This window comes from Antrostomus carolinensis, unplaced genomic scaffold, assembly GCF_000700745.2.
Source record: "Antrostomus carolinensis isolate BGI_N321 unplaced genomic scaffold, ASM70074v2 scaffold31043, whole genome shotgun sequence".
Taxonomy (NCBI): domain Eukaryota; kingdom Metazoa; phylum Chordata; class Aves; order Caprimulgiformes; family Caprimulgidae; genus Antrostomus; species Antrostomus carolinensis.
The window spans coordinates 44,843-53,971 of NW_010303668.1; the positions used below are offsets into that span (position 1 = coordinate 44,843).

General features: G+C 50.6%; 2 protein-coding genes across 2 annotated transcripts in view; one reads left to right on the top strand and one right to left on the bottom strand.

The window, feature by feature from the left end:
* Positions 1–830, top strand: part of CFAP44 (cilia and flagella associated protein 44) — a 40,752-nt gene extending 39,922 nt beyond the window's left edge. Inside the window, exons 33-34 of the mRNA XM_029084069.1 lie at positions 1–47; positions 552–830. The exon at positions 1–47 is cut by the window's left edge and continues 85 nt beyond it. Coding sequence (XP_028939902.1) covers positions 1–47; positions 552–830 — 326 coding nt within the window. The remainder of the gene's footprint in view (positions 48–551) is intronic.
* A 1,907-nt stretch (positions 831–2,737) lies between these two features.
* BOC (BOC cell adhesion associated, oncogene regulated) overlaps positions 2,738–9,129 on the bottom strand; it is a gene marked incomplete at its 5' end in the record, with an annotated part of 13,831 nt that continues 7,439 nt past the window's right edge. Inside the window, 9 exons of the mRNA XM_029084068.1 lie at positions 2,738–2,954; positions 3,566–3,759; positions 4,382–4,461; positions 5,056–5,282; positions 5,708–5,929; positions 6,550–6,672; positions 6,871–6,976; positions 7,432–7,613; positions 8,412–8,618. Of these exons, the coding sequence (XP_028939901.1) occupies positions 2,770–2,954; positions 3,566–3,759; positions 4,382–4,461; positions 5,056–5,282; positions 5,708–5,929; positions 6,550–6,672; positions 6,871–6,976; positions 7,432–7,613; positions 8,412–8,618 (1,526 nt within the window). The remainder of the gene's footprint in view (positions 2,955–3,565; positions 3,760–4,381; positions 4,462–5,055; positions 5,283–5,707; positions 5,930–6,549; positions 6,673–6,870; positions 6,977–7,431; positions 7,614–8,411; positions 8,619–9,129) is intronic.

A 9,129-nucleotide genomic window follows, 5' to 3' on the forward strand; every position in this document is an offset into this window, starting at 1 on the left:
AAAAGCAGCAACTGGAAACTAAGCTGGATTCACTAAAGGATGAAGTGGTAAGCCTTTAACCGCTGTGCTGCGTGCAGGTTTGGGACTGGTCAGAGGTGAGGAAGGGTTCATCTGACCCTCCTCACCAGCTCTCTGGTCTCACCTCCTGCTCTGCAGTCAGCAGTTCGGGCTAATATTGCCTTGTGGCACAGGCTGAATGGCTGCTCCAGGCCTTGTAGAAAGGGCCTTCTCCGCTAATTTCTTACTTAGTGGCTTTCTAACACAGAAGCAAACTCATTTCTAATTAGAAAATGCCTTGCAGCAGGTCAGAATTATTCTTTTGTTACATGGTAACAGCTGAATGAATTAACGTGTTTCCTTTGCTCTGTGTTAGGGAATGAGGCAGCCATCTGTGACAGTCTGTTAGTGGTCCCTCACTCTTGACTAAGTTCTGAGTGGAGCAGTCACCATACTGTTCTACCTCTTGGAAAGTTTCATTTTCCCGCTTGAAATAAATTTTTACCATTCATTCTCCCATGTTTTACATTAGTTCTTTTTTCTTCTCCTTACAGGGAGTAGAATTTCAGGGCACCCGAAGTAGTGACATCAAGGAGAGAGCCAGGCTTGAGTCACGGCTCAAGCAGATGGCTGATGATGCGGACCTCCTAAGAGAAGAAATCTATCTTATAAGGAGAAAAGATGAGTGCTTATGTGAAGAATTTGCTCTCCTCAGCAGAAAAGATGAGTGCCACTTTCTGCAGCCTTCATCACTACGGGGGTCTGAGACACCAACTGAATCATTGCTCGTTCTTACACCAGGAACGGTAACTAACAGTTCCACTGTCCCTTAAGAACAGCCCCGGGTAACTGGCAGTGGTAGTACCTGGAAGTGTGATTTTTCACACTTTCACAATTGCTTTGGCTATGCAGGGGTTTAGCTGTAAAGGGTTATATTTGTTTCCCTTATCAAAATATGATTGTAGTGAAAGATATGGAATAAAAGAGTGCAAATACAGCCAGTACGTGCTGTTATCAGCCCACTGCAGCGTGTGTGCTTATGTGTGTGTTTGTTCTTCAAACGAGTGGCTGCTGAAGGCTGGATGTGAGAGTTCCACGTGGGCACATCTAGCCCATTACTCAAAAATACTGAAAGAGGTCTGCCTTCAGGGTGGGGTTTGGGTTTTTTTTGGAACATCCTAGCAGCCATGGCAGCTCTCTGCTAACTGAGCTAGTTAGAGCCATTGTTAAAAAGAGAAGGGAAGTGTTATTTGTTTGGAGAAAGCATCCTTTCTCCTCAGGGCCTGCAGTGCTCAGATGGGTCTGGAGCCAATCGGAGACTTTCCCACCTGTCTCTTGCCCTGTAGAAGTGGGGAAAACAGCACTGCAGGACATGGTATGGACCTGGCATGAGGAGGGTATAGCAAATGCAAAGTCAGCCTGCAATTCCAGTGCCTGAGCCCAGTGAGAGAGCATCAGGCTCTGTATGGTTTCAGGTTTTATGCTTTTTTGCCTCTGGCATTTGCTATGGTGCAGTGTGTGATCATTTACCCCATCTTACTGTGAAAACTTCCTTCAGCCCCAAAGCAGAGAGGTTGTGTTGCCCTGTTCTTCCAGTGCAGAGTCTCTGTGGGTGCATGGGCAGGCTTGGAGTTTGTTGCTGGTTTTTAATTAAATAGATGGAACAACCTGCAGTGATCTTCCTCCCCACCCCTGCCTTCTGCTACTGGAATCTGCCACAAGCAGATCCCAGCCAGGCAGGAGACCTGCCCCTGCTGGCCCCAGCACAACGGGATGACTGGCACTTGTGCTGCCTGCCTTCTCACCGGGTCCCTATGAAGGAGCTGAGCATCATCTATTTCCTTGAGGGAAAAAAACCTCACCCCTATCCACAAGCCTGGATGCTGAAAGGTTTTGAAGCTGGAAATCCACAGGATAGGAGGGGTGTGGGATAAGGAAACAAAATTTGCAGAGATTTGAGTGTCCATCTGCCTCCCACCCATCACCAAACTCCTACAGCTGTCCTTGGAGATAAATGGAAATGTCCTCCAGCTGTGCTCCTCACTAGAAGATTTGTATCACTCAACTGGCACAGGTAGCAGCTGTTGCTCTTCTCCCAAGGTCAGCACTGAGAAGATTCATGTGGGCAGCTATTTGGAAAACTGTAACTGGAGGACAATGTCACCTTTCCCCAGGTGTCCTGCTTGCTGTGTGTCTGCAAGGAGAAAAGAGTGGAGTTGTTCTGTGGGAGGGTTTAGCATACAGCCAGCCACAGAAAAGACTAAAGCCTTTATTTGAGATGTTAAAGCGTGGGTTTGTCTTTACAGATATGCGGCTGCAGATGGCGTGTATGTGAAGGGTTGTTTAAGTGGGTCAGGCAGAGTAGGTAACTCCAGTCCACTCACAGGAGTGTGTTCCTGGGCTGTGCCTTCCTGTGGGGAGAGGGAAAGACCTTTTTGACAGCGTTATCTTTCGTGAAGCCCTCACTGCAAGAGGGAGCTAGATGGTGCTGGTGGCAGCTCTGTTTGGACCCACGTCCTGCGACGTCTCTTGTGCTGCTGTTTCAGTCTTGTGCTCTGAGGAACAGCCCGGTGCCACAGATACCTGCTGCCTTGTTTCCTGGGCCCTCCTATGACCTCGCTGAAGATGCCTTCTGTCTCCATAGCATTATAAAAGGCACATATACATCTATATACAAGTGCATAAATATATAAATAGGGGTGTTATACAAAAATAAATACTCATTCTCTTTTTCTCTTTAGAATAAGTCTTTTGCAGAAGGCAGCTTGGTCCCTAGCTGGTGGGAGAATGAGTCTCTGAGGGCCTCAGTGCTGGCAGGCTGCTGTTCAGGTGTCTTGGTAGGTCCTGACCCAAAGATGTGATCACTGGATTCGGGGGATGGAGATCTCCTCTGGACTGGCAGCAGTCTAGTCTTTCTACCTCTTCAACTGGCACTAGGCCTAGGCAGCAAGGGCTTCCTGAAAGGGAGAGGAGGGAGAAATGATTACATTGCATATGGAAATGAGAGACACTGTGGTAGCTTTCTGGTCAGCAGTCCACTCTGTGAGGATGAAAGAGCTGCGTTCTGAAAGGCCTGGCTGCCTGGGAGTCGGATCCTGTGTTTGCACACGTCAAATTTGATCCACACTACAGGTGGATCACACACACACTTACAGGTGTGTGTGATCCACACACTACAGGTGTGGATCAATCCATCAGGGAGATGGATTCCCATAATTTTTCAGAGATCTTGCTGTTTTGCTGGTAGTCTGCAAAATGCAAAATTAAGAAGGACTAAAGGACAGTATCTCTGCTGCTGGAGGTGGGTATCAGCTGTTCTGGCAGCATACAGCTCAAGCTTCTGGAGAAATGAGAAATGTGTCCTCTAGAACAGAGTGAGGCAATTTACAGTCCCCAACTGCTAGTGTGACCTTTCCATGCTGTTGTTCTATGCAGTGTTAAAACTGTCCTTGCACTGCAGAAGCAGGCGTGAACAGAGCCATCAGAAAGGCTCCACAGTGAGATTTCCCTTCAAGATCAGCCTACAACGATGAGAAGAAGCAAGCACAGAGTTTTCCAGACCACTGACCTTGGTGGAACAGGGGATCCCGTCGAGCATCCAGACTAGGGCCTCCCACTTTGCTGCCCATCACTGGATGATGGAGGCCAACAAAGTGCTCCTGAAGATGAGGACAGTCATCTTGTGGCTGGAGAAGCTGGTGAGTGGAGTCATCTGGGAGACTGTAGAGAAAAGAGCTGTCTTCTGTTCTTGAGTTGGGCAGTCTGGGGAGGCAGACAGAGAGGTTTAGCACGATTCACAGATCGTTCCTTTTTGAAAGATACAACCTGTGTAACATCTCAGCCAGCTGCATCAAGGCAATGACACAAAGCATTTCTAAATGAGGGGAAGAGCAGAAATTGGGATGTACTTGTGGGATGGCTGAGGTGATGGGACATGGTCTCCATGATTCAAAAAAATCTAGTGAGTGCCACAGGAGCTGGGAGGAGTCGTGCCTCCCGGGAAGCATGGGAATAATGACTTGAAGTCTGAACAGTGAGACACAAAGCACCTGCAACTGGACCCTGGCCAGATTCTGGGGCAGCTGTTTATCAGCATCCAGTCACAGATGTTACCTTCTCTCATCCCCCTGGGGGAAGAAAAGGGGTCAGGGGGAAATGGACCTTGGCCATCTCTACAATTAAATTATCACTCCCTCAAAGTGTAAGAGGAGGGAGCTGTAGGAAGAGAATTTAGTCCAAGACAACCTAGTGCTGGAGCATGGATTTGCTTCCCAAGTGACTTGGGACAGACGGGAGCGTGCTGAGCGTGAGCTTTTGTGAGCAGGTACTCTTGTGGGCCCCACTGGACCTGTTCCACCCTCCCCCTCCATAAGCCAGGACTAACCTGGAGGGCTGGTAGTCTTGCTGGGCATTCCCGTTCTGCAGCACCCGCGCCTGCAGCAAGGCATTGGTCTCTTCGTGTGACTGGAAGAAGAGAGAAGGATTCTCAGCAGAGCAAGGCCACACAGCAGCATTAAGAGGCAGGTGCTGATCCGGGAGGCAGGGCCAGAGCCGTGGGCCAGACTGGTGAAGCTCTTATGACAGAAGGCAGAGAAAGCTGAAACTCTGGCTACAAAGGACAGAGTAGAACTGAGCACTGAGAAACTCACTTCACACTCACTGCTGAATCACTGGGGGACGGTAACCAATTTATACTCCCAATTTATAGCCCTGGCCTGTGTTACTATTTACACACAGTCTCCTCAACATTGTCAGTCCCTGTGAGCTTTGCTCAGTAGAAAGAGGAACCATTCCTGTAAGAGTAGCCTTTGCTCACTGCCTCCTCCATACTTGGAGCCACTGCCCCAAGAAACTGCCTCTTCACCAGTGTTTTGGAGACCTTCCTGTTCCTCCCATGTCTCAGACTCCACTGCAAAGGGGAAATCTCTTAAGGAGGAGTCAGTCTTGCCACTCCTAAGTGCGGCAAAGGGTTCCAGCCATGTCTGGAGAAGCCGTCTCACTGCAACCACGACCTCCAGCTCATGTCAAACCAACTGTTAATCACAGGTGTGGACATACCTGTGGCACTTCATCTGGACTGTAATCTCGGGGCTTGGTGCTTGCATAGCCCACTCCTGCAGAGGGGCAGATGCCGTTCAGATGTGCCCCATTGGCGTAGGGCTGCCCATTAACGTAGGGATGTCCATTGGCACGAGGAGCAGAGATGCCCCTCAGAGGCACCATGGTGTACTGGCAGGATGACACCAGCAGCCCAGCTCCTGGGAAGCCCATGTCAATGGTTTGCTCTGCAGATGGAAGAAAAAAGGAAGTCTGAGGCCAAAAGCAAAGGCAAAGCTGAGCTTCTTTAAGTGAGCTTCAAGCAGGCGTAGTGTTAGGCCTGCCAAATAGGCAGCTATTTTGGCACCTAAAGCACCCTTGGGAACAAATGGTGGGAAGGGGCCCTTCACGAAGGCAAAGGGAGTGCCACTTTCTAGTTCTAGTCCCAGGGTTCCTTCTCAACAAGGTAAGCAGGACAAGGGACAAATGGTGGCCTTTATGTATACAGGGTTCCACAGGACATTTAGGACTTGCCCTCTGCCCACCCTCTCCCTGCTTCCCAGAATTCACAGCCCTCACATTTTGGGTGTTTGGCCCACCTACACCCAGGGTCAGATCTAACCCGCAGGGCAGAGCACATCTTGTAAATCAGCCCTCAAGAAAGAACACTTACTCTGCTTGGACCAGGCTCTCCAAAGGCAAAAGGGGATGAAGGCCACGATGAGGAGTACAATAGAGCCCAGCACAACGCCTACAATCAAGTACGGCAAGTCACTGGAACGGGCCACCATGGCTCCTGTGCCCAGGCCGCCGTGCCCACCACTGAGTGGGGGACGCTGCTGAGGGGCCACTGTTGAGGGCGGAAGACGACCTGGCAGACCAAGGGCCTTCCGAGCTGTGAAGGGAAGAGAGAGAGTGAGCGTTAGACACAGAGACGGCAGGTGGAAGAGCAGCCTGCTCCAAGGATGTCTACGCTACTGTGGCATGGACAGACTTCCATGGTGGCTTTAAAGAAGTGCTCCTGGATGAGGAGGATTTCCTAGGCTGATGCATACTGCAGTACAGACAAGTCCTCTGTGCTTTTGCTAAAGCACAAAGGAAAATAGCTTCTCCAAAACACCCCCTTGGACCTAATGCTGTTCCTATCATGACAGTGCAGCTGCTTGGAAGTCAACATGGGACTTGCTTATAACCACACGTGGGAGATGGGAACAGCAAGGGCAAGGTAGCCCTTCTGGTTCCAGTCACCAGCTATGTGATCCTTTGGAGAACAAAAGGTAACTATTACTCCGAGGGAAACAGTGATGGGCTCTGTACAAGGGCTCTGCGAGTACTCGTACGGGTACGTACAAATACTGAGCAAGGGCATCAACAAAGCTACACCTCTTCTCCCCAGCGCTGCCTCCAGCTCCTTGCCCGAGCCTGCGCCACGCACTGTCGGGCAGGGCTGGTGCCTGCCTCGCTGTGCTCTGACAGCCGCCTGCGCTCCCAGAGGGGCCCTACAAAGCGGGTTACCTTTGGTTTCACAGATCATCACGTTGCTGAACTCGCTTTCACCACCCTCGTTGAAGCATTGCATCTTAATGTCATACGAGGTCTCTGGCTGCAGGTGGCTGATGGAGTGCCAGTACCGATCTCCTGAGGAGGGAACACACACACGGTGCCGTCAGCTCCCTCGAGGAACACGCAGCTGGCCCAGCTCTGCAGCAGCACCAGGCAAAGCAGGCCTGGACAGCAGCAGCAGCAGCTGCCTTTTGTGCCCAGGCTTCCTCCTGGCCAAGGACTCTTCCAGGAGGAACCTGCAGCTGGGACATTGAGTCTCCCAATATCTCCTACCTTCCACCACGTCCTTCTTGTAGTCGCTGTCATTGTCGCTGTCCGTGGGGCGGTAGTAAATGTAAAAGCCATGGATGGGAGTGTTGTTGTTGCTGGCTGGGATATACTGCAGAGAATGGGAGGGAGAGCAGAAATTAGCAGAGATTTCTGGGCTTCATATTGTACTAGGTGAGGAGCAGTGGGGATAAATGGGATGGGACAGGAGGAAGACCCAGCAGGGGGGATCTTCCTTGTGTTGCCACTGGTTTGCACAGTAAGAGTTCCTTCCAAAAGCTCAGTGCTTCTCTCAGCATCTCTCAGACAAGCCATGAATCTGGTCCTGTCAGTTGAAGCACCCTGTACTGTGCTCCCTCCCAGCAGGACTCTGACTTCCCCCACTTCTATGTGACCCAAGCCCAGCCCTCCTTTGCTGGAGAGACCTGCTGGATCCCAGATCCATTTGTGCTGGTGATAAGCTCCAGCGTGGTAACCTGGAAGACTGTATGTAAGCTGGGCAAGTAGCACCCACACAACACACCTGCTTCCTCCACATTCAGAGATCTCCACCCCTACAAACCTTACCATCCACTTCAGCATGATGGTGGTCTCGTTGATGGCATCTGTGAAGGTGATGTACGGCCCGGCCACAGGGCGCTCATAGACTCGGTTGTTGTACCCAGACACCACATATGGCCGAGACGCCGCACTGGGCTCGCTCTCTCCCAGGATGTTCAGTGCCCGGACACGGAATTTATAGGATGTGCCTGGGGAAAAAATGGGAAATAAAAGAGCTGCAGATATTGGAGTCTTCCAAGACTTCTACTGTCAGCACAGGCCTGACTTTGGAGAGGGGCCACATCTTCTCCTGAAGGCAGAGAGCCTACACAGAGGTTTTGATCAAAGGGCAAACACTGAAGGGCCAGATTTCAGCCATGTGCTAGATGGAGCCTGCTTTTATCTGCCTTCCCCAGTTCCTGTCTGGATGGTCTAGAGGTCAGTTCTGGAAGGTGTGTGGGTGGATTCAGAGATGCCTGAAAGGATGTCCTGACCCAAAAGCAGGTATGGGAAGGCATCCTTCCTCTACTACATGGAAATTAAGTACATAGATATCAGTTAAAAGCTCAAAGCCTAAATTATTTTTACCCAAACATCATTTTACTGGTCTTTAAGTTGGGGGCAGGTGTGTTGCCTTTTAAGCTGTCCAGCTCAGTGCCTTTTCTCACGTGAAGTGCAATGGGAATTGTGTGCCCATCTGTCTTGCCTGTGGCTAAGGGAAGTTCTGTCCTGTCTAGCAAATGGCAAAAACAAATGCCTTTAGTAACTATATCCTGTCATACAGAAAAGCCTCCCTGAGGGAGTTCAAATCTATGTTGGTCTTTGCAGCTGGAGAAATCGGAGAAGCATCTGCAGCTTTTCCCCATGCATCCCAGGCCGGAGCTGGGGAGGCTTTGTTTAGCTCGCACTTGCTGGGGCTCAGATGACATGACAGATGGCTAACCATCCTACAGGGACTGTACAGCTTTCCTACAGACCTCCAGCAAGCAGAGAGAAGACCTGCCTACCTTTCTCCAGGCCTGGGATTTCCACAGAGAGGCGAGAGGGAGGAATGTCACTGGTGGCCAGGACCCAGTCTCCCAGCTTCTTCAATTTCTTATATTCCACACGGAAAGACTGGATGGGGAACCCGCCGTTCCCTCGGGGGATCCAGGTCACATAGACAGATGTCTCTGATGCCATGGAGATGGTTGGACGGTCTGGTGCCTCTGGAGCTGCAAGAGGCAGAGAAGGACATCAGGATGTGAACCACATTTTCCCCTTGCCCTATCTGGAGGATCCTGTAGCTCAGAGATACATGGGTGAAGGACTACCTGCATTGCACCCACCCACATGCTCTTTAATGCTCTCTTCTTTCTGCCTCTTCCTTAGAGCTGGTTCTCCCAGATCCTCACTCCTTTCAGTTTATGGCCTACAAACTTCTTTTACTCCTGTCTGCATCTTGCTCCTTTTCCACTCCCAACTCGAGTAGGGTGAGACAAGGTTTGGGGAATGCATACCCATCACGGCAGGGTGAGCAGCGAGAGGTGTGGATGTAGGGCTGGAGACAGAGCAAAAGGCCTGGCTGATGTGGAAGCAGTGAGCAGGGCGAGACTGACACTGGGGACAGATGTGTAGGAGAGGAAAGCAGAAGAGACTGAGAAGAACCAGCTGAGGAGGAAATAAGGAAAAGTTCTGAACTGTACAAATGTAATTTCGTAAGAAAACAATCAAAAGATGGAAGGG